This window comes from Lutra lutra, chromosome 8 (genome assembly GCF_902655055.1).
Source record: "Lutra lutra chromosome 8, mLutLut1.2, whole genome shotgun sequence".
Taxonomy (NCBI): Eukaryota; Metazoa; Chordata; class Mammalia; order Carnivora; family Mustelidae; genus Lutra; species Lutra lutra.
In genome coordinates, this window is record NC_062285.1 from 143,864,938 (window position 1) to 143,887,482 (window position 22,545).

Genomic DNA, 22,545 nt, shown 5'->3' on the forward strand with positions numbered 1-22,545 from the left:
ACATCACACCAAGCCCTAAATGTTCCATGTGGAACGTTCCTGTTTTGGATCCCGGGAAACCGTCAGCCCCTATAGGGTGAGGCAGGAAAGGACAGTTTGGGCGCGGCCCTTCTGTGGAGTGACTCTGGGGGTCTCTACAGGCCACACAGGGGGCTTCCAACAGCCATGTCACTGACCTGCCCCGCAGGAACTAGCCCTGGTGCACTCCAGGACACCCTCATTCAAGCCGCACAGACAGACTCCAATCCAGGCGGTCCCTTCTGCCGAGGACACAAGCGCTCCCACAGCTCATGCTCCAGTCCCTACACGTGTTACCTCCTATGCGGTCACTCCCGCTGGCCCACGTGTCCCGTGGGCAGAAAGCCCTGAAGGGGGACACCAACACCATTCCCAACCATTCCCAAAGGGGAGGAGGGACGAACAGGCAGCTTATCACTGAAGCAGACCTCGCCAACAGAGACCTCCAGGGTGATGCGGTTTAGCACGGATGCGGAGGCCCCAGGCCCAAGCGTGCGCAGGACGCGGCCGGCCCCCAGCGTGGGCAGCACGCACACCACACAAGGTCGCACCCACACCAGTCGCAGCCCCAGTGCGTCTCGGGTCCGAGCAGCCTGGCCTCATGAGTGCCCCCGTCCAGGGTCGCCAAGACCTCAGACTGAGTGGGCGCCTTCGGTACACGGGAACGCTCGGCCCAGCAGCCCCCGGCCCAGTGACCTTGGACACCACGGGACAGGACTCAGATGGTGCTGAGGACACCTGGCACTTGGCCTGGGCCTCCCAGGAGAGGGTCGGCCCATTCATGGAGCCATCGGAGGGTGTCGGCTCCAAGAAGCACGCCCTCCTTCCCCAGAGATGGAAAAGGGTCAAGGGCAACTCCACAGAGGCCCAGAATCTTCAGTTTCTCTGTGGCTTTCGAAAGGTGTAACAGGGCGCCTGGGTGACTCAGCGGGTTAAGCCTCTGCCTTCGGCTCAGGTCATGATGCCAGGGTCCTGGGATCGAGCCGCGCATCCGGCTACCTGCTCAGTGGAGAGCCCGCTTTCCCCTCCCCCTCTCCCTGCGGCTCTGCCGCTCCACCCCTACTTGGTCTCTGCTTGGGGGGGGGGGTGTCTGTCTGAGCTTCTCTCTCCTCCTCCCTCCGCCATCCCCCTCCCAGCTGTCGTCTCTCTCACATAAATAAGTAAAATCTTCAAAAGGAAAAAAAAAGGTATAAGAAAGATGTTAAATCCCACAAAAAAATGTTTTAGCTGAGCACTTAAATGTGTTAACGTTTTGCCTCTTTTTGTCAACACAGAATCAAGAAGGTCAAGATACAGGCTTCTCCAGGAAGCTCGCCATCACCCGGGCCGGGGCCATGAGAGTCACGCTTGACCTGAGTAACCAGCGGTGACCAAGGAGGAGGAACAGCAGAGAGACAGGAACTACTTCTCCTGGCACGGGGGGGTCACGGGCTGTCAGTTCACTCCCCAAACGCTCGTCTCGGCCGCCCCTGACGGCAGGCGACGGTGGCGACACGAGGAATGGACTCGTACCAGCCAAGCCAAGCCACCCCCAGGGAGCTGCGGCCCAAGCCTGACCACCGTGGAGGGGTCACTCCACCCACAGAGAACCCCACCAACCAGGACCCTGGGGGATCCAGGAGCACAGCGTGCAGCCGCATCAGATGGAGTCCCCTCCAACGCACTCTGCCACCTGGCGACTCGGGATCGAGAGAGCAGCAAAGCCTCTCGGGTAACAGCAGCCGCACAGCGGCCTGCCGCGAACTCTCGGGAAGGCCGGTTTCTGCTGTGCGCCCAGCGTGCCGGAGAAGGGCCGTGAGGGGACTCTGCTCTCTGCCGGGGCCTCCTGGCCTCCTGGCCTGAGCAGGTGGCCAGGCCCGAGGCCAACCACGATCACGCTCCCCCTACGAAGCCACCCACGCCCCCAGCACAGAACGCGCTCATCGAGAACCTATGGCAATGGACCAAAGAGCCGTGTCTGTCCTCCACGTCCGCTCGCGACACCTCACCGGGCCACTCCCTCACTGCCCTGATCTGCTCCCCCAGAACCACGTCCTACGCTCAGCAGGCTTGACACGACCAGCTACGGTGACACCCCGAGCTGGTCTGCCTGTGCTCTTTCCCACAGCGAGTCCCGTGCCCACTCCCTCCTGTGGCTCTCGTCTCCCTCCCTCCCCACCAGGGTCACCGTGAAGCCTGCAGAGCGAGGCCCCAAGACCAACCCCCGCACGTCCCCAGCCCAGCACGCAGGCAGGCCTGCTCATCCCAGGGGCCCAGGTCTCACCTCCTGGGCCCCAAGCCCCACGGCAGGCCCGCCCTGTGCGACCTGGTGGTAGTGACTTCCCTGGCGTCCCCGGTGCGGGCAGAACAGCTGGAGCGCGGACAGACGAGTCGCCCACACCTCCGGCAGCGTCAGGAGCCCAGGGCGGATGCGACTCTGCGGCACGTCCGCACTGGACCAGTCGGGGCTTGCACACCCGAGCCGGAGGCGTGCGGCAGGCACCGCTGCGGGGAGCCCCGAGGGCGGGAGGCCACGTACCTGCTGCGTGCTCCTCTGGGACTGCAGGCTGGACTGGAGCCGCCGCAGCAGCGGGGCGCCGTTCCTCGAGAGCCTTTTGAGCAGCCAGTAGCTGTGCGCCCTCTCGACGAACTGCTTCTTCCGCTGGATCGCCACCTGATTCGCAATCCTGTTTAACCTACAACACAGAGAACTCAGAGTTTAGCTCTAACGGAGCACCGGAGCGTGTTTCATGGCGGAAACGAGGAAGGACAGGGCCACTTTGACAAACCGATGTCCACACTTTACCGTCTGCGCTCAGCCCACATGTGAACAGAACAGCAGCCCACAGCCCGGCCCCCAGCCACCCCCGGGTTCCACCCGCCGTAGCCACGCGCGGGCGTCCGCCGGAGACGTCAGACACGGAAGAGGAGAGTAGAGCGGCGAAGCTCTCCCTTCCTCCCACGTTATTCCGATCGCACCCAGTGGTGGAGAAAGGCTGCTGCGCCGGGTGGGCTGAGCAGTCCCCTCAAGGGGGAAAGAGAGGGGACGGCGGGGCTGACGGCTGCAGACGGCCGAGCGGCTCCTCGCTAGCACACGGGCATCCTCCAGTCACAGGACACAGCTTCCCTTCAGGGACTGCACGGCGCACGGGGCTTGTGCAAACACCTGCACGGAGGGGAATCACCATCTAAAAACCCCCACAAGGCTGGCCGGAGAGCTTCCCCATCCCTGTTACCGTCCTCCCTGCTGAAACAAAGCCGAGACTCGCCGATGTGCCTCACAAAGACACTGAAAGAGAATAAACACTCAGTCATCAACGAACTTAATGAAAATACAAACAAAATGAGACGTTCCTCACTATACACCAAACCTGAAAACGTCAGGACGAAACCAAGCCATTTTAAGACCAAACCGTGAAGAAAGTAAATCGTAAGTTACAAAATGATCAATGATCCCAACGGCCAGAACAGCCCCGGCTCCACCACGTCCAGCACCCGTCATCTCGACTGTCCCAAACGCTGCAGCTGGTCGGCCGCTGACCCCCGCAGGGCTGACCCCGCCTGGGGCCCACAACACCTGTGCTCCACGCGCAGAACCAGCACGGCCTCTCGAGGCAAGGCACAACTCGAGTGTCTGTCCCGCCAAAGGACCCGACGCTGAGGAACTGAGGTAGGGCACACCTCTGTGCCAAACACAGGCTGGGGGGCTTTGCCAGGAAAGTCCCGTCAGACCCCAGAAGAAGACGCCAAGGGCTGACGCGAGCAGGCGCAGAACCCGTGCTCAGGTCTGTCTGCAGCCTGCCCGTGAGCAGGGGGCCGTGGGTCTGCCCCTTCAAGGCCCCCAGGTCCCACGGCCTCGGCAGGAGGCGGTGGGAGGACACCTGTTGCTGCACCCATGAGCCTCTCCAACGCTGCTGCGGGCGCCAGCAGAAGGCACTGGGGTCCCCCGGGATCCTGCCTGCAGCCCCACGCACTCTGCTGCTCGGCTGTGGGGGGCCCGTGCGGGCCCTGGGCGCTGCCAGTGCTGTTTCTGGGGCGGGGGGGTCGGTCTGTCTGACCAGTCTCCGGCGAGGCAGCATTCAGGAGCAGGAAGGAGCGTGGACCTGGACGCACGCGGCCTGCACGGGGTTTCAGCACAAGTGCACGCCTGGCCGTTCCACAGTGGAACGACACAGAGTGAACAGAAGTGCTTCTTAACAGTCCGAAGGTTCCAGGAAGCGCTGTTTGAGGGCAAGCTCAGGAGGAAGGGTCTGAACCTCAGGAAACAAGCCGCCACCTCCTCCGTCGGGGTCTCTGAGCCGCCACAGCTCACGCACGTGAGCAAGGCTCTGAAGAACGTGTTTCGAGGTGGTCCTGGAGCGTTTACTGAAAAGCTGCCTACAGCTGAGCTGGATCCACGTCACGAGCCACGACGAGTCCTGGAGGCGCAGGGTGGGCACCGAGTGCCCGGGCGCCCCACGTGTCCCCTCGGACACACCCCAGCCCCCGGGAGGCAGCAGCGCCCACCCTGGGCACGCGCGCATCAACCCTGCTCCGACCAGCCCCGCAGCCACCGCAGAGCAGGCGGAGGGCAGCGGAGGGCAGCGGACCGCGCTGGAGCTCGCGAGAGACAATGCCCGACACACAGGCCTGGCCACGGGACAGGCCCAGGAGCCTCGCAGCAGGATGGGGATGCGGCTCCCCAACACTTCAACTCCGACAGGACAGAGAGCACAAGGGACCTTCACACAAGGAGAGGCAGACAGGGCTCCTGTCATTTTCTTTTTTTTTTTTTTTTTTTTTTAATTTATTTGCCAGACAGAGCTCACAAGCAGGCAGAGGCAGCAGAGAGAGAGGAGGAAGCAGGCTCTCCACAGAGCAGAGAGCCCGATGCGGGGCTCGATCCCAGGACCCTGAGATCATGACCCAAGCCGAAGGCAGAGGCTCAACCACTGAGCCCCCCAGGCGCCTGCTCGTGTCATTTTCAAGGCCAGGCACACCCTGGTGCTCAGGAAGAGGGTAAGCGGGCAAGTCCCACACCAGGGAAGACAGCAGGAGTCCCAGGACAGGACGGGGCTGCAGGAGGGCTTGGGGGGGAGCGCCGGGCTGTCTCAGGGACGGAGCCGTAACGGGTGTCTACCCCAGGGCCATGTGCTTGTTGCTCGATTCCTCCTCCCTGTGTGTGTTAAATACTTTTCAAAAAATTTCTCTCTTTGAGAGAGAGAACACACGGCAAGCAGGGTGAGGGGCAGAGGGAGAGAGAGAGAAACTCGAGCAGACGCCCCACGGAGCAGGGAGCCCGACACGGGGCCCGATCTCATGACCCTGAGGTCACGGCCGGAGCTGAAATCAAGACTTTGGACACTTACCCGGCTGAGCCGCCCAGGTGCTCCCTTGGAGATTTTTAAAAGACACTATTTGGCAAAGGTACAAAAAGGATTAAGAGCTCCATTTCCTCAAGCCTTGCTGACGTGTCCCACACACACGGCGCCTCCAGAGGAAAACCAACCAGGCTCTGGCGAGGGCCGGACAGACGGTCGGCGCTAAGACACCAACGTGTGACTCTGGCGTATAATTTGGAACAAAGTGTTGAAAATCGAGAACCTGCTATGACAGAACCGCTTCCACAGTTTCTATTCACGTACGCGACCAAGACGAAGGCTCACGTCCACCATGACAAAGCCAGGAAGAGAACTGCGGGAGAGGGTGGGTCGCCGGAGCGAGAAGCGGCAACCACCCGCGGAGCCCAGCTGTGCTGCCAAGCCCCGTTCCCGAGGACGAGCGCGCGGCACGCGCCGCCCAGCCCAGCGGGGAAGACAGAGGCCACGGCCTGACCGCCCAGACCCCACTCCGTTCCCTTTTGGGAATGATGAGCCTCTCCACTTGTGTCTGTTTTTAATATTCCAGAAATTACACCTTCCAGCTGTTTGATCTTAGGATGAAAAGTGCTGGATTTGAACTCAAAAATGCGGGAGGTGCTACACTGCTTTTCAAGATTATTTTGGTGGTTTATGTCCAAAACGTCTTAGAAAAGAGAAAGGCTGACTCTGTAACACGCAGCCCCGAGGTAAGTCGGGAAACCGGCCACGGGACTTGGGCTCACCGCACGCCAAGCCCCCCACCACCGCCTCGGTTGCGTGCCACGGAGGGCGAGCGATCGGCCTGACACCCACAACACCCGGGGGCTTCGGATCACACCTGTCACGGAAACTGACAATGCTGTCCGTCGAGGACACTCGATGACGCTGGGGGACCAGACAAGCAACACCCAGCGAGATGGAAACAGGAAGATGCACGGAGCCCCCCGCCCCCAGCTGCTCTCAAAGAGACGGGTGGGCCACGTCTGGCAGGCCCTGCCCTGCCCTGCCCTGCCCTGAGCACAGACAGGGCGCGAGCATGGGGAGGACAAGCGAACAAGGAACCCGTCAGAAATGTGAATCACGAGACTGGAGACAGGAAACCAACCCAGGAAAAAAACAAACTTCCCAAAACTGAGTTCTGAGGTACAAAGGAAAACTCGATACGTTCGCAGTAATGATGGTAAGAACAGAATCAATAGTGTGAAATCCTCCTCCTACCCCCAAAAAGAAAGGAAAAGAGATAGTTTTTCAGAAGAGGTCGGCCGCCAGGAGACAGCAGGTGTGCCCCACGCCGAGGAGGCGGGCGCTCCAACTCACCGGCCGCAGGGCACGAGGGAGAGGCCGAAGTCACCGCGAACATACAGGCCCCACTGGAACAAGTCCACATGCGTATAAACTGACCCACCTACCCGGAGCGAGGGGGCCTGTCCCAGGAGGGCAAGGGGTGGTCCTGAGATGACAAGTGCTGCAAGGACTCACAGACCAGCGGCGCGGCGCAGACCGTGATCATCTCAAAAGACGTGGAAAGCAACAGGTCAACCACGACCCCCAACTCCCACCAAGGGGCGAGGGCCCCGCCAGCAGGGCTGGGAGAGGCTCCCCTCCCAAGACCGACGGCAACAGGCGCACGCGAGATGCTTCCCAGCTTCGGAACCGACATAAAGATGCCCCCCTCCCCGCTCCCCAAGAAATGCAGACGGCGTTCGTCCTTTTTTTAGGGATTTCGTGTACGTACTTGCCAGAGACAGAGCGCGTGAGCACGCAGACGCAGGGGAGCAACTGACAGGGGAAGCAGACCCCCGCTGAGCAGGGAGCCCCCCGCGGGGCTCGATCCCAGGACCCCAGGATCATGGCCTGCGCCGAAAGCAGAGGCTTTAACCCACTGAGCCCCCCAGGCGCCCGACAGAGGACATTCTTGGCAATGGAAGAGAGAGAGAGGAGGATTTAAGGACGGGGCGTGCACCGCCTTCACGGCGGGAGGAAAGTATAAACACGACTGAGTGGCGGCCGAGAGGATTCCCGCAAGCAGAGACACCCGCAGGGCCTGGTTACCCGGACAAGGACGAGACGGAACAGGCGCACAAATTCAGAGGTGACCGAACTGGTCAGCGGACTCCACGGGATTCCAGGTTCCCAGAAGGTCTGTCAAGAAGCCCGACAGGACGGCCCCACGGCTGGGCAAGAACCACGAGGGAGGGACCTGCTGGGGCTGCGGGAGCGAGCGGGGAACTCACTCTGGGAGCGAGAGAAGGCGGTCACCCCCGAACACCGAACCGCACTCGCTCCTCACCAGAGACTCATCCCCAGGCGCATGAAGACACGGACGTGAGGGACACGGATTCAACAAGTGACCGAGCCGAGGCCTCCGTGCCCAGCCCGAGGACGCTTCGGGGAACGGCGGCCCACGCCAGGGCTGGCCTGTGCAGGGAGGCCACCACAGCCAAGACACCGCCGGCAGACCCCGAGGGCCCGCTGGGCACTGAGGCCGAGGGGACGGGGACGCCGACGGGAAGGCCGTCTGAAGCTTTCTGAAGAACGTCCTGAGGCCTTCAGGGAAACGAAGGGTCATCGGACCGAGATACCGCAGGCACCGACCAGCGGATAGAGCAAACACACGCCCACGGGCAGTAAAAGGCAAAACTCTTGGAAAGTGCCAGGACCGAGGCAAAGCTGTCCACTCCCGCCCCATCAACCTGACGCTGGGCCGGCGGTCCTGGCCTGCACCGAGCCTGGACAGAAGACCAAAAAACAAAGGGACGGAGAAGCCCACCCACACCATCCCTTCCTCACAGATTGTCCACAAAAATAACCTAATAAACTACAACACATTGTACCAATCTTAACAAAAAAAACAAAAACCCTGAACTGCTACAAAGAACAAAAAAAGAAAAAAAAAAAAAAACTAACCTGAAAAACCAGCTATTCACAACATCCATGAGAACCCCACGAACACTCACGGGACGTGAAAACGGTGCCCGTGCGCAGCAAGGCAGGCCCGCCCGTGTTCGCGTGACCCCCGTGCGTGGAGTCCCGGCTTCCTGCAGGGACACGGCCGTCACGAGAAGCAGGCCTGGGAATGCACGTGGGGACGGCGGCCCAACCACACAGATAGGGACTCCGCAGGGACACTGCGTGCGTGCGTGTCACGCAAGGCGACGAGTGGTGCAGGGACAGGCGTGAGCGCTGGAAGCCGTGGGGTCAGAGCTGGCCTGCTGACCGGCCGTGGGGGGAAGACACAGAACCAGGCAGGAGGGCCTCAGGCTGCTGGAGGAATACAGGGGAGCAGCAGGACCTCGGCGCAGGGGGGAGGGAGGCGGCCTCAGACCAGACCCAGGACGCAGCACCACACAGGAAAAGACGCTAAGACGAAGAGTCCCGTTCATCGAGACGCCGCGGTGTTATGGATGTGTTTGTTCTCAAGAGTTCTTACCTGTTCTCAGGGGTGCCCGGGTGGCTCAGGTCGTGATCTTAGGGTCCTGGGATCGAGCCCCCCACCAGGCGCCCTGTTCAGTGGGGAGTCTGCCTCCCCCTCTCCTCCTCCCCCTGCTTGTGCGCTCTCTCTCTCTCACTGTCTCTCAAATAAATAAAATCTTAAAAGAAGACGTGTTCCTGGATGAAATGAGGACAAGAGAAAGGAAGGGACAGGCAAGGGAGACCTCCGAGTGCAGTACCGCTGGGACGGGGCCCCAGACGTCCGAAGCCGAAGAGCGCGCAGACACGACGACAAACAAGACGCGAAGCCAAGGGGAAGGGACGCCCGCGACGTGCACAGCCGAAGCACCTGGCCACGCACATGCGGGGCAGAGGCCTCCTCAGCCACAGGGACACGCACACCACAGCTCCCGCCCGGGGCGGCCACGGAGAGACACCAGCTCGTGACGGAGAGCACCGTGCCAGTCCCCAGCGACGGCCTGCTCTGAAGCGAGCCAGGGAACTCCCACATGAGCAGCACGGTCGTCTGCAGGGCCACCCGCCCACCTCCAGACCCACGGCAACGCCGGAAGCCGCGACACGTGACAGCACGGTCCTCAAGGTCAGCGCATAAGCAGCAGCAAACCCTGGGTGCCCAAGTGCAGGAACACCAGAACGGGGACTGGAGGAGCGCACCGCCATTCACGAGGGGCCGCTGTGCGGGGGGGGCTGAGGGGACTGGAGGGGCCCGAAAGGGACTTTGGGAGTGCTCCTTCTGTCGTTTCTTTAGAACAAACAAAAAGCAACATTTGGTAAATGCCTGTGTTAGTCTCTAGTTTTCCATTTTAAAACTTTTTATATAAAAACCCAGGGAAATGGAAAAAAAATGCCATTAAAAAATTATTTTCCCTACACGCGTGCATGGCCACTGCAAGGACGTGCTCGGGACGAGCCGGTATCGCCCCTGCAGAGTGGGGCCTCAGACCCCACCCTCCCTTTGCACCACCTTCTCAAGTGTCCTGAGTCTTTCTAACGGGGACAACTCACTTCTGGACCAGCTCCGAGGTCAGACGGAAGTTGGGGGCAAGAATGAATCCAACCCCTCCGACCAGACAAAGCCAGAATTTGCCTCGGGAGGGAGGTGCTTCTGCGGACACAGCTCCCAGAGACCCTCCGGCCCAATCTGCCTTCCCCCCCTTCTCAGGATTCCCGTCACCGAAGCCAGAGGTGGCTGGGGCGCATCACATCCAAGGCGAGGTGGCCGTCTGCGGGGAGCTACCCATGACCAAGTTCCCCAAGGTCAGGTCCACGGTGACAGCCTGCTGGGCCACCAGACGCTCCCCACCCCCACATCCATGTCCCGCTGCAAAGCACAAGGACAACAGAAGGGAAGGATTCCCCTGAGGAGAAACCAGGGTGGGGGCTGAGGTGGACCACCCCCCAGCCCTCCCGGGGCAGAAAACCCACAGGTGGGACCTGTGGCCACTGTGAAGAGGAGCCGGGGGCTGCCCGGCCTCCTCCTCCCGGACCGCGGGCCGGACGCCAGAAGAACACAAGCACAGAAACCTTCCGCGGGGGCGCCAGCAACACCGTGGTCACCAGGGAGCAGGGGCTGTCACTCCCTCTGGGCAAGGGACACTGGCAGCTCTGCAGACACCAGGCAAACCCAGAATAAGGCTCACTCTGTGGAGGAGGGGGGCTGCCTTCTCCAAAACCAGCCCACCTGGGAGGAGCTTGGGAAGCATCCAGATCCCAGCAGGCTCACCCACGGGGACGGGTCCTGAGGGCAGGCCCGGCCTCACTGCGGCTCACCCCGAGCTCAGTCCCATCCTACGGGACGTGTGGGCACACGTGGGCCTTCTCCGTGCTGGGCAATGGGAGGCACCTTAGAAAGACGTGGCTCCGAGGGGGTGCCTGGGTGGCTCAGTCGTTAAGCGTCTGCCTTCGGCTCAGGTCGTGATCCCAGAGTCCTGAGATCAAGTCCCACATCGGGTTCCCTGCTCGGGCGGGGAGTCTGCTTCTCCCTCTCCCACTCCCCCGGCTGTGTGCCCTCTCTCGCCTTGTCTCTCTCTGTCCAATAAAAGATGGCTCAAATAAGAAGATTTGGAGGTCTCTCTCCTTATTTTTGCAATATTTTATAAATTCAGAGTTATTTCCAAGTAAAAAATTGAAATAACTACCCTCAACCCGATGTGACCCGCACCGGGGCCCGTGGAGGGCCTTCTGAAACCTCACACGGCACTCGGAACACTGCCTGCCCGTCCGCTGTGGCGTGCGGGTGTGGACTCCAAGCGCCCCGCACAGATGTGGCCCCGATCAGCCCAGGGGACACCGAGGCTGGGGCAGTAGGGAGACAGTGCAGCAATTACCCACTGCCAGTATTACAGAAAACCCTAAGTTCCAATCCTATTTCTGCCAAAAATAAGCAAATAGAATGAATATGAACAGAAATGACAAAACTTACTACTCTGGCAGGTTCTTTCCATGGACTGAGCGCCGGAGATCCTGGGCGGAGACCCAGACCCAGTAGGAGGGCGAGGACGCCAGTGTGGGGAGCACAGCGGCTCCCTGCGGGGAGCGCCGCCACCCAGAGCACCCTGGGAAGGGCCGAGCGTGGGAGGGGCCGCACGGGGCACAGGCCAAGCTGTCCTGATGCTTGAAGGACCGTGGCCCGTGGCCCACAGCACCACACTCACTCAGTAAGCCCAAGACTGGGAGGAGCCTGCTGACCCACACACCTTGACCAGGTCCTTCCCTAGCGCCTTCCCCTTCACTGCAGCTCCCTGGTCCAAACCAACCTGCTCACCAGACACAAGGCACCCTGTGCCTCCTCCCCCCGCCTCCCCCGGCCTCCAGGGAAGACAAACGGCGGCAATGCACAGCCCGACCCCAGGCTGGCAGAGAAGCCACAGCCTGGGGAGGACACCCTCCCAGGAGGAGACGCCCAGCCCCCCAGTCTGAATTCAAACAGAGATCAGGGCAGGTGGGAATGAGAACATTCCGAGAGCACTTGGGAAGCCCACGCTCCGGTGCTTTCCCAGTGGCTGGAGGCAAACACTAGCTCCTTGGTTTTCCACAGGCCACAAAACGCACAACCTGCAGGTTTTACTTTTCGGTTTGGTTTTTAATGCTTCCTTCCAGAGCAGCCGCTGCTTCAGACCCTACACAGGCCCTTTCCTGAGGACCCAACGCCAGCAAGGGTGCCACGCCTGCCTGTGGAGCCACACTGAGGGTGGCACACAGCGGGCCATGCAGCCCTGGGGGACCAGCAGCCCTGGGGGGGGCTAGAGCCCCACCTCCCAGAAGGGCTATGCCACCGCTTCTCTCCCTTCCCCAAACCACGGCCCTACAGAACCTTTCTCAATTACAGTCAAATTAACTTCCAGAAACACGGCAAAAAAAGACGTACAAAGCTCAAGTTCACACTTTTCACATTTACGTTCAACAAGCATAAAATTTTTCTGTCAAGTGTCTCCCACGTCTGTCCTCATCTGGCGTCTGCACAGAGGGAGGGCACCGACCAGGGATGCCCCTGAGTTAACTGAGCTGTGGACCCGACCCTCCAGCTCATCATTAACAACTTATCAGGTGTGCACGTGCCCTGAGCCACCCCCACATAAATGACCCAAGTGGCCGAGAGGACCAGGCTGCTATCAAGGCCAACAAAGCACTCTGTTCATTAGAGGCCATTCTCCTCCACAAACAAAGAGCAGCCCCCAGCAAAGAACAACAAAAGAGAGCGCTGTGGGAAAACTCAGTTAGTACAAAGAAACCAGAACGCGACAACTTGCTGAGTCCTCCTCTGGCCTGTCCCCCTCTCTCCAGGGCCCACCTCGACTGGTCCCTCCCCGTAAAAAAGTGGCGTGGAATGATGAGGAACCGGAGAAGGTTCTCATCAGCAGAGCAGCTACTCGAGGAAAAGGCGCCCCTCCGAACAGAAGATGCCTGTAACAGCACAAAGTGTCGATTTTTCTTGGAAAGCACAGCAGAGAGGGAGGGGATGGGATTTCCTCTCTCCAGAGTTTTACTCCCGTCTGCGGCGTCGTACTGCTGCCGTGTTAGAAACACACTGTCACGAGGTACGTGATGGAGACAAGACAGACAAGGACGGGCCTGACGCAGACCTCGGAACAACCCTCAAGTCACTGTGCCCGCGGCCACACTGGCAGGGGGACCATCCGCCTCCACCGGCAGTCCCTGCAACCCCCCAGGAACGGGGCCGCCAGAACAGCCACATCTCAGGCCGCGGCTTCAGGATAGTAAGAGCAGTGGCGGAAAGCCCAGGCCCCCCCAGCACCAGCCCGGTCAGCCCCCAGAGTGGTCCGACCGATTACCACCAGCTGAGGGTGGCTGGAGATCTTCCAAGGCGGGGGCCTGTGGCCCAAAACATCCCGAAGTCTGAGCAAGCCAGACGGCACGGCCCCAGACCCTAACCCAGGTCCATCTTCGATCTCTGCTCCGAAGTGCAGTGACGGGCTACTCCTAAATTAGAAGAAGAAGAAAACCAAACACGGACCAGGCTACAGCTCTGGCCGCGGCTCAGCTACATGACCTGCTTTGCAACGCTTCGGTCCAAAGTGTGAGTCTCTCCCCCATCAGGCCGCGTCACCTGAGACCCACGGGTGCCCAGGTTCTCCCGCTGGAAATGCTTTCTCCTGTGAATGGCCCAGCAGCCCCAGCCCAGCCCCTCATCAGCAGCCTCGAAAGGAGCACGTAAGCACACGGCGCTGGGCACGGAGGGGCCAGCACGGTGGACTTCCGGCTTCTCCATTTTTTAGGTCACGTTTTCTCCCTTTCATTTCCCTCGATCACAGTAAAGCTGAAGTTTTTAGGGCTCTTCAGCAGAAGCTCTTGATGCAAATCTCAGTTTCTGGCCCAAGGCAGAAATGCAAGCAAAACTATCTTTTAAGAAGTCTAGCTGACTGGTTCGCAAACAGACACCGTGGTTTTGACAGCGTTTTCCTCTGGATACAAGGGACAAGCACTTTTATTCGCTTCTGTCTGAACTTACTGCTTCTGCAACGAGTATGAGCAAAATTTCAGTTGGGAAAAAAGTCATACTTCTCGTGTTTTTTTTAAAGATTTACTTATCTCTGAGAGAGAGAGAGAGAGATCGCGTGCACAGCGGGAGGGGAAGAGGAAGGGAAGCAGGCGTCCCGCTGAGCGTGGGGTCTGCTGTGGGCTCGATCCCAGGACCCTGAGATCATGACCTGAGCCGATGTCAGGAGTCGGACACTCAACTGACTGAGCCCCCCGGCAGCCCTGACTCCTAATTCTTAAGAGACACTAAGCGCCTCCTCTCTCGGGAGAAGACAGCCTTCCAACGGACGCCGCCCACTACACCTCACAACCCGACAGGTGACCTTGATGCCAGTCGTGACACGTGAGGACCAAGCCACCCCACTTCATCACGCGCTCCTCGCCGTCACAGACACCCACAAAAACAACCCAAAAGCCGAGTCTTGGATACATTTAAGGTAACTCTTACTTCTCAGCAATCCAAACGTCCCCGAGTCTGTCACTCGGTTCTCCTTCTGGCGTCCAGGCCACGGCACGTAAGCCCCAAGCCGCCCTCGGGCACACACGACGGTCTGCACCCTCACCTCGCCGCCCCATGCGGTCTCCTCCATCAGACGCCCGTGCCCGACGACCAAGTGCCTGCCACCCGCAAAGCTCCCCCCAGGCCTGGGGGAGCCCTCGACTCCCTCACCCTCATCACCAAGTCACCCACCCACATGCTGAACAAAACGCAAAGAGCAAGTCCGTAACCGGACCCCACGCAGAGAAGAGGGAACAAGTCCAGGGACAGGAGCGACACAGCCGGATGGGGACCGGCCCCTGGGACACATGTAAGAGCAAGGCAGGGACACTCCCCACCGCGGCCCCCTGACCACCGTGAACCCTCCAGACCCCGCGGCCCCCACCCGCACCCCCACCGCGGCCGCGGCCTGCTGTACGCTGGAGGGCCCCACGCTGACCGCTATTCACAGCACCAAGGAAAGGCTCAGGAAACCCAGGAAGGAGAGCGGCGTCTCCCTCTACGAAGCTCCTGGCGGCCCCACTCTGATCTCCACTTGTCACTTACCCTCCCCTTCACTTTACAAGAAGTTATTTTTGAAATGCCCCAAGGTTCCCAAAGTTGGAAGCGGAGCAAAGCGAGGAACAGCTTTTCACCGTGTCGAAGGTGATGGCACCTGGGCCCCGGACTCTAATTCCTGCAGTCGGGAAGCTACGGGCTCCAAGGTCCTCGCAGCTCAGGGGAGAAGGTCCGTCAGAGAGCCCCCAGCTGGCGGCCCCCGTCCCGGGGTCCCCCCACCCCGTCCCGGGGTCCCCCGCCGTCCCGCGCCCCACGCCTGCAGGCACTCACCTCTGCGGGGGGATGTAGGGAGCACACACGGGCGGCAGGGCCGCACAGGGCTCACTCAGCGTCTTCTTGGCCTTTTTTGCTTTCTTCCTGACTTTGGACGTGGACCTGACCGCTTTGACGGAGCTCTCTTTTCGACAGACACCGTTTTTCATCTCGACATCCCCGTAAATGTTCAGAGGCCTCCGCGTGCAGCCCGGGGGCGTGTGGACGTCACAGTAAGCGGTCTTTCTGACGGAGAAGGTCGTGGCGCCGCCAGTGAGCTCCTTCACGGGCTCCATCTTCATGTAGAGGCCAGCCCTCTGGGCGCACGTCACGTGGAAGGCGGTGTAGCAGTTGGCCTTGTGGCACTGGATACAGGCGCCCACGCCCTTCTGCTTACAGAGGTAGCACGTCAGTTTCCACCGGGCCGGAGGGATGTTCCTTACGCCATCGATGGGCTCGATGAACACTGTGTTGGCAAAGCCAACCTCCGGGATCCACAGGGCACACACCACATGGCCCCAGCGGTCGTCGTCCGTCTTTTTGAAGGCACCTCCCTTGTTTGGGCAGAGCACGCAGTCGGCGGGCCGGGCCCGGGACTGCAGGCAGTGCCGGCAGAGCCACTGGCCCTCGGGGATGTAGGGCACCCCGTAGCACTCCTGGTGCACCGCCAGGTTGCACATGTCACAGAAGAGAATCACGTTGCTGTTCTGACACTCGCCGTCCATGCAGATGCAGCACACGGCATCCTCGTCGATCAGGGACTGCTGCTCCCCCTGCTTCTGGTTCTCGCAGTAGGACTCCTTCTCGAAGCGGTCCATCAGGAACTCGAACACGCTCTGCGACACGGCCGAGACGCAGTCGCCTTTCCGCTTCTCGTTGACGATCTCCAGCCAGGCGTAGTCCTCCTCGTCCATGTCGTACTCCACCTCGTTGTCCAGCTCCTCGGCCGACTTCTCGATGAACTTGTAGTACACCGGGGGCCGCCTCGGGGCGGAGGGCGGGCTGTACTCCACGATCCGCACCTTGGGCTCCGGAAGCGCACCGGCCGACGCCAGCGGGCCGTGGGCGCTGGGCAGAGCCTCATGTTTCTTCTTGAGCCTGTTGTTTTTGTGGCGCTTGGTCCGCGTGCACGCCGGCGGCCTCTCGCTGTTCTCCTTGTTGCTGTTGCACTCGCTCAGCTCCTGGGCGGTGAGGTCGTCCTCCAGTATGACCTCCAGGGGATCGAAAATGCTGATCCTGTGCAGGCGCCCCTCGATCTCGATCTCCACCATCCTCTGGGCTTGCGCGTAGGTCAGGGTCTCTCGCGTGGGGGAGTGCTTAGTGCCGCACGGGGAGGAAGGGTGCCTCGCTGCAGCGCCGCGATGACATCGTCCTTTCCTCCTCATTTGGTACTGACTCCCTGAAACAGAGGCACAGGGGCGTTAACTCCCTGCAGAAGACCCCAGACGAGAAAAACCACCAGACACACGGCGGCCAGAGAGAACCGACCAACTCAAACTACGTCGGAGTGAAACTCCCAGCGGACATCGCTCCAAGGCTTCCAAAACCACACACCCCAGGACTCGTGATTGTGTGTCACGGACTGCCTGGACAAGACGACACAAGGAGCAAGGAGTGACCTTTGAGAGGCGCAAGTCCCTCCAGGCCACTCTGGGGTTCCCATAGCTCACTGGTCACCTTCCCAGACCACACTAACAGGTTGTCAAGATGACCGCAGCATTCCTCCCGAGCAGGGGTCCCAGCTCTGAGCCCAGGAAAGCCCACACAGGGCCGAACTCCAGCAGGCACGGAGGTCGTGACGGCAAGGGGAGCACGCTCAGCAGCTGCCTGCTCCAGGCCAACACGCCCTTAACCAGCTCTTCCCCGGCCCCGCTGCTGCCCAGGGGACCCCTACAACTCCGGTGCAAAACCCTCGCCGGCAGCCGGAAGCCTCGGCAGTCTGACCACAGCAGTCCACCCTCTCCACCAACACGGCCTCCGCACATGGTGAGGCCCAGGGCCACTGAGCCATGCCAGAACCAAAGAGCGGAGCCCCCCTTCACCCCCAGGAGGCCCAACCCGCCTTCCAGAGGGCCTCAGCAGTGACCGCACAGAAACCCCCACAGCCCAGCCAACCGGCCCCACTGCCTCAGGGGCACTTCTCAGCTGCTGGCGTGACTGCGGGGCCCGCCGTGCCCTCTTCATCACGTACACCCAGACAACGTGCAATGGGCCACGGAGGGCACCACCGCTTGCCCCCAACAGTGAGCAGCACCCCCCGCTGTCCGACGAGAGCCCCCGCCTGGGGTTGCCAGCAGCGGCTCAGGAGCCAGACAGCCTGACCACAGACCTTCACAAGAATTTGCTCTTTTCAGACCTCCACCATCTAACTCAGTGACAGAGTCTGCTCTCAGCCTGCCTCACGGGAAGACCCTGGACCGCCAGCCACCAAGCAAGGTGTCACCTTAGGACGACAATGAGGACCTCTGACTCCTCTCCCTGAACCACCACACTCTGCCGACAGGAAGCAAGAGGACTTCTAGACCGGCCTCCAAATGAACATTCGAGCCGGAGGCCCAGACCCACGGCTCTGTGGTCACCCCGAGGAGCGGGACCACGGCCCCCAGCAACCCAGCTGGCCTTGGGGAAAAGCCCCCAAAGCGCCAGAAACGTCCTGAGAGGCAAGCCCGGCAGCCCCGAAATGCACTTTTTTAGGACAGAGACTTCACACTGTTGTTCTCCTTTTGTCAAACAGAAATCCCTGTTTTATGCTGAAACTTACCAGGAATTCCCTGTAAAAAGAAGCATGAAAACGCTGTGGCCGGCCAAAACCCCATTCACCTGCGCCTCAGGGCTGCGCAGGGGCGCCCTCAGCCCTGGACCACCGGGGTCGGGGAGAAGCCACCGGCCAGCCAGCCCTGCACCAGCCATCCCTTGTGAAGAGTGGTGTCAGCACCACGGCCTCCGAGGAGGGGACCCTCAGGCACCGGGGACGGCCTCACGTGTCCCCACCGAGGTGGCGCAGGAGCAACAGCTGGCTACTCACCAGGTTCAAAGCAAACACCTCACCTTGTGCTCTGGCCACCGCACCAGGCAGACCTGACTACAACGGGTCTCCAAGAGCCACACTCTCCTGCAGGGGTCTTTAACCACTGTCCACAAGGAGTTCACCTAACACTTCCTGGTCCCCGCAGGTCTGTAATCTGGACTCATAGCTGTGACCGGGACAGAGGGCACTGAGCAGCAGAGTGACTGCCCCGGCTCCTCGCCTCCCTACGCCCACTGACCGGGATTGGACAGGCCGCGTCCACACCAGGCGCTTCCCTGGAGCAGTAAGGACTCCCACGGGGAGGTGGTCAGCAAGGACAGAGCCAGCGCTTCCAGCAATAACTCCGCTGCGTACACGCAGAGAAGCCGAGCGAGCCACGAGAGAGGAAGCGGGCACAGCAATGGGCCACTCCCCGTCTCCAATCAGTTCACTCGCAGCCCGGCCGGGGACACGTCCCATCCACTCCACCATGTCTGTGCGACGCAAGTGGGGGCAAGGCCGGCCCCCAGCCCACCGGCCTATGTGAGGACCGCCTGAGCCCCCGCGATGTGCCCAGGGCCCCCGGACTCTACGAGCCTGCCGTAGGCGCGCGCGGCCCCAGGCGGGGCTGACTCTGCGGCGGGGGGAAACGACCTCGATGGGCGTGGCGGCTTCCTGGGCACGGCTGGTGTCAAAACTCAACTGTGCCTCCCGGCGGGGCTGCTGGCTCCACACGCCGCCTCGGGGGAGCCGCTGCTGCTAAAGGGGCCGGAAAGCGGGAGCACAGGTGTTTCCCACCCGCTCCGAGGCTGCGCGGCCCCGCGCGACCACCCACCGCCCGCCCCGGGCGCCTGAGCCCCGAGGCCGGTCCAGGGCTCTGCGTTAGGAAACGTTTAAAGTCCGGCCCTACTACAGGGAGTTTCCTGTCTTGGCAAAACAAACCGAGTGGATCTGTTACATAATGCGACCCGCTCGCGCACAATGAACGCTCCGGCCCGCGGTACCACGCCGGCTCCGAGGCCCGGACCCCGCGGCCCGCACGCGCGGCCGCTCCCCCGGCCCTTCCTGCCGCGGGTCACCGCCGCGGCCGGCACAGCGGAACCAGGCGGGGACGAGCGCGGCCTCCCGGACGCCGGGCCCCGACACCCCCGCTCCCCGGCCCGCCGGCTCCCGGCCTGCCCTGCCTGCCCGGCCCGCCGGATCCCCGATCTCCGACCGCCGCTCCCGGCACCCCGGCTCCCTCCCGGCCTCCCCGACGCCCCAGCCTGCCCGACGCCCCGGCTCCCCGGCTCCGTCCCCCGCTGCCGACACCGCGGCTCCTCCCGGCCTCCCCGGCGCTCCAGGTCCCCGAACTCCCTCCCCGGCCTCCGGCCTCCCCGGCGCCCAGGCCTCCTCCGCCGCCGGGCTCCGGGCCTCCGCGCCCGGCCGCCCCGACCCCCGGCCTCCCCAGCGCGGCCTCCCCGGCGCCGCCGCCTCCCCGCCCGCCCCGCCCGCCGCCCGCCACCCCGGCCGCCCTCCGGCGACCCACCCGCCCGCTCGCGGACAATGCGCCGCCCGCCGCGGCCGCCAAACATGGCGCCGGCACAGGCACCCGAGAGGCCGGCGGGCGAGGCGGCGGCGGCGGGCGGCCCCGACGAGGCCCCGGCCCGGCCCCCGCCCACTCACCTTCGGGGCCGCGGCCGCGGGAGCCCGGCGGCGGGCGCGGAGGCCGGCGCGGCCCAGGCGGCGCTAATGGCGCCCGCGGCTCCCCCGCCAACGGCCGCGCAGGCCCGGGCCGCCGCCGCTCTGGGCGCGGGCTCCTGTCGGCGGCGCCCGGCCCGGCTCGGCGGCCGCGGGCTCGCGCGCTCTCGGGCTCTCCGGGCGGTGGCGGGCGGCGCAGGGGGGCGGCGGGGGGGGCGGGCGCGGAGGCCCGGCGGCGGCGGCGGCGGGCGCGGGGAGCGGGCGGCGGGCGCGGGGAGGGTCGGACGCCGGGGCCGGCTCGCTCGCTCGCTCCCCAGCGAAGCAAACAATGCGGCGAGCGCTCCGCCCGGCGCGCTGCGTGCGAGACGCGCCCCGCCCGCCGCCGCCGTGACGCGCGCCGCCGGGGGAGGGGCGGGCCGAGGGCTGCGGGCGGGGAGGGGCGGGCCGAGGGCTGCGGGCGGGCGGGGGCGGCGGGCGCCGGGACCCTGGGCCGGGGGCCTGAGGGGGGCCAGGGGAGGGGGCCGCGGTCCTCCGGGGGCCCTGGGTGGGGGCCGGGGGCCTGAGGGGGGACTGGGGGGCCTCAGGGAGACGGCCGGACCCGGGACCTCCGTGGGGTGTAGGGGCCCTCAGGCGACGGGCCGGGACCCCGGGGGAGGGCCTGGGGCGGGGTGGCTGGGACACTGGGCCCAGGGCCTGAAGGGGAGGGCCGGGACCTCAAGTGGGGGCGGGGACCCTGGTCTGGCTGTCCGAGGGGGAGGGCCAAGGCCCTGGTCCAGAGGGCCTGAATCCTCCGGGGGCCTGAGGGGGTGTGTGCGGACCCTGGGTCGGGGAGGGAGCGGGTATTGGGACTGAGGGGCTGGGGCCAGAGAGGGCGACTGGACTGGGTCACCGGCCAGGGTAGAGGGCTAACCCGAGTCAGGTTACAGGACACCGGGCGGGGGGAGAGGCGGATCCCCAAGGTGGAGGCCACCAGATTAGGGGAGCTGGCTCCGGAGAGGTGAAGCCCAGTGCCCCTGGAGAAGCCTAGATGTTCTGTGGAGAAGCCTAGATGGTTCTGGAGGGTTCCTGGCTAGCACAGTGACCACGAAGGAGGGCTGGGCCCTGGGAAAAAAGGATCTGGCATGGCCCCCTAGCTGGGGGCAGCAGGAGAGGCCCCTCAGGAAGAGAAGGGACACACCTCCCCCCAGGGCAAAGGTTGGGTCCCTCTGAGCTGGTAAGATCTTCTCCTTATCGGGGCAGGCCGGGCAGAGCCCAGTGCCTGGGGCCCTCCAGCAAAGGCCTTACTTGGAGCAGGCTGCCCTGACCAGTGTCCTCCGTGGGAGCCAGAGCCCACCAGCCTCTGCTGACCCGCACTTGTGTCTCCCTGCCCCCAGTGCACGGGTTGAGAAGTGAAGGCTTGGAGGGTGGGCTAGGGTTCCAGCCACAGCCCCCCTCCAGGCTGGGCCGAGGTAGGGCTGGCCCAGCATTGGGACCCCAACCATATGTGCCCCAGCCCCGGGAACTGCCCTAGAGATGCCCGCTGACCTGAATGCAGGCTCGCCAGGGCACCCAGTGGCAGACGACGAGCAAGCTGGGCCCGCATCCCTCCCTCGGCCTGACCTGATGCAAAGCAGCAAGGTGGAGTGTCTCAGGACAGGGTCAACAGTAAGAGGCTCCGAAAAAGGTGAGAGCCGGGAAACCCTTCTCCCAGGACAGGGGAGGGAAAAGGGCTTCTCACATGACAGAATCATGCCAGGAGGAGTGAAGAAGAAGCTCACACAGTCATGTCACAGTGACATCCTGGAATCGCCAGGATAAAGAGACGAGCTCAACAACCTTCAGAGAAGTAGGGTCTTTTTTTTTTTTTTTTTAAGATTTAACTTCTCTGTTTGACAGAGATCACGAGTAGGCAGAGAGGCAGACAGAGAGAGAGAGGGGGAAGCAGGTTCCCGCCGAGCAGAGAGCCTCATGCAGGGCTCGATCCCAGGACCCCGAGATCATGACCTGAGCCGAAGGCAGAGGCTTCACCCACTGAGCCCCGCAGGCGTCCAAGAAGGACCGGTCTTCTTTAATCAGACTGAATCTGATCGTTACTTGGCAAAGAAGCGGCCATTAAAATTCTAAGAATTCAAGAATTCCATATACAGAGAAACTCATTCATGAGACAGCAAACGAAAGGTGTCTTCACAGTCTGTAAACATCCCAGTTTGCCACACCCAAAGTCTCCAGAAAAATGCCGAACGTCTCTGGCAGAGGGACAAGTGTATCCCGGAGAAGACCTGGACGCCAGCAAAGAAGGTCCCACGACAACTGAGCAAGTCCCAGATGAGCCGACACGGTGTACAGCAAGGGCAGGTAAGAGCAGGAAGGAGAAAGCGCACGAAGGTTCTCGTCCTAGTAGAGGGTTTTCAAACTGGTAGAAAGAAGTTGAGGGGAAACTGAAATGCGGAAAGACTGGTGATATCAACAAACGGCCACACGCATGGTAAATAAGGGATACGATATGACACGACGGGAAGAAACCCAAGCGTTTGTGTAACAAATAGATCTGAACGTGTCACAGAGAGATTGAAGATGAAAGGACAGACCATATGTGCCCTAACCCTTTCGTTCCTCTAAAGACTGCAGAGAGGATGGACAGAAAACTAAACCGCGAGATGCTCGCAACATGTGTGCCTCGCAAGTGATCAGTGTCCAGGATCCCTTCAGATGCATCAGAAAAAGAGCAGCAAATAGAATAATGGGCAAAACCATAACCAGGCTCCTTGCGGAGAACGTGGACG

At 62.2% G+C, this 22,545-nt stretch overlaps 2 protein-coding genes across 10 annotated transcripts in view; one reads left to right on the forward strand and one right to left on the reverse strand.

Moving 5' to 3' along the window:
• BRD1 (bromodomain containing 1) overlaps positions 1 to 19,998 on the reverse strand; it is a 42,483-nt gene extending 22,485 nt beyond the window's left edge. For 2 of the 9 annotated variants that reach the window (XM_047741575.1, XM_047741574.1), the window contains exons 1-3: positions 19,769 to 19,991; positions 15,115 to 16,495; positions 2,537 to 2,693 (exon numbers count right to left, since the gene is read on the reverse strand). In XM_047741575.1, coding sequence (XP_047597531.1) covers positions 2,537 to 2,693; positions 15,115 to 16,481 — 1,524 coding nt within the window. In that variant the 5' untranslated portion in view covers positions 16,482 to 16,495; positions 19,769 to 19,991. Of the gene's footprint in view, positions 1 to 2,536; positions 2,694 to 15,114; positions 16,496 to 19,768 lie in introns of all 9 variants that reach the window. The other 7 variants (XM_047741572.1, XM_047741571.1, XR_007129440.1 and 4 more) reach the window with 6 other exon arrangements.
• Positions 19,085 to 21,168, forward strand: LOC125107023 (basic proline-rich protein-like). Its single transcript, XM_047741582.1, has 2 exons — positions 19,085 to 19,966; positions 21,157 to 21,168. Exons 1-2 carry the CDS (start codon positions 19,085 to 19,087, stop codon positions 21,166 to 21,168), a joined length of 894 nt encoding a protein of 297 aa, XP_047597538.1.
• Positions 21,169 to 22,545: the final 1,377 nt, after the last annotated feature.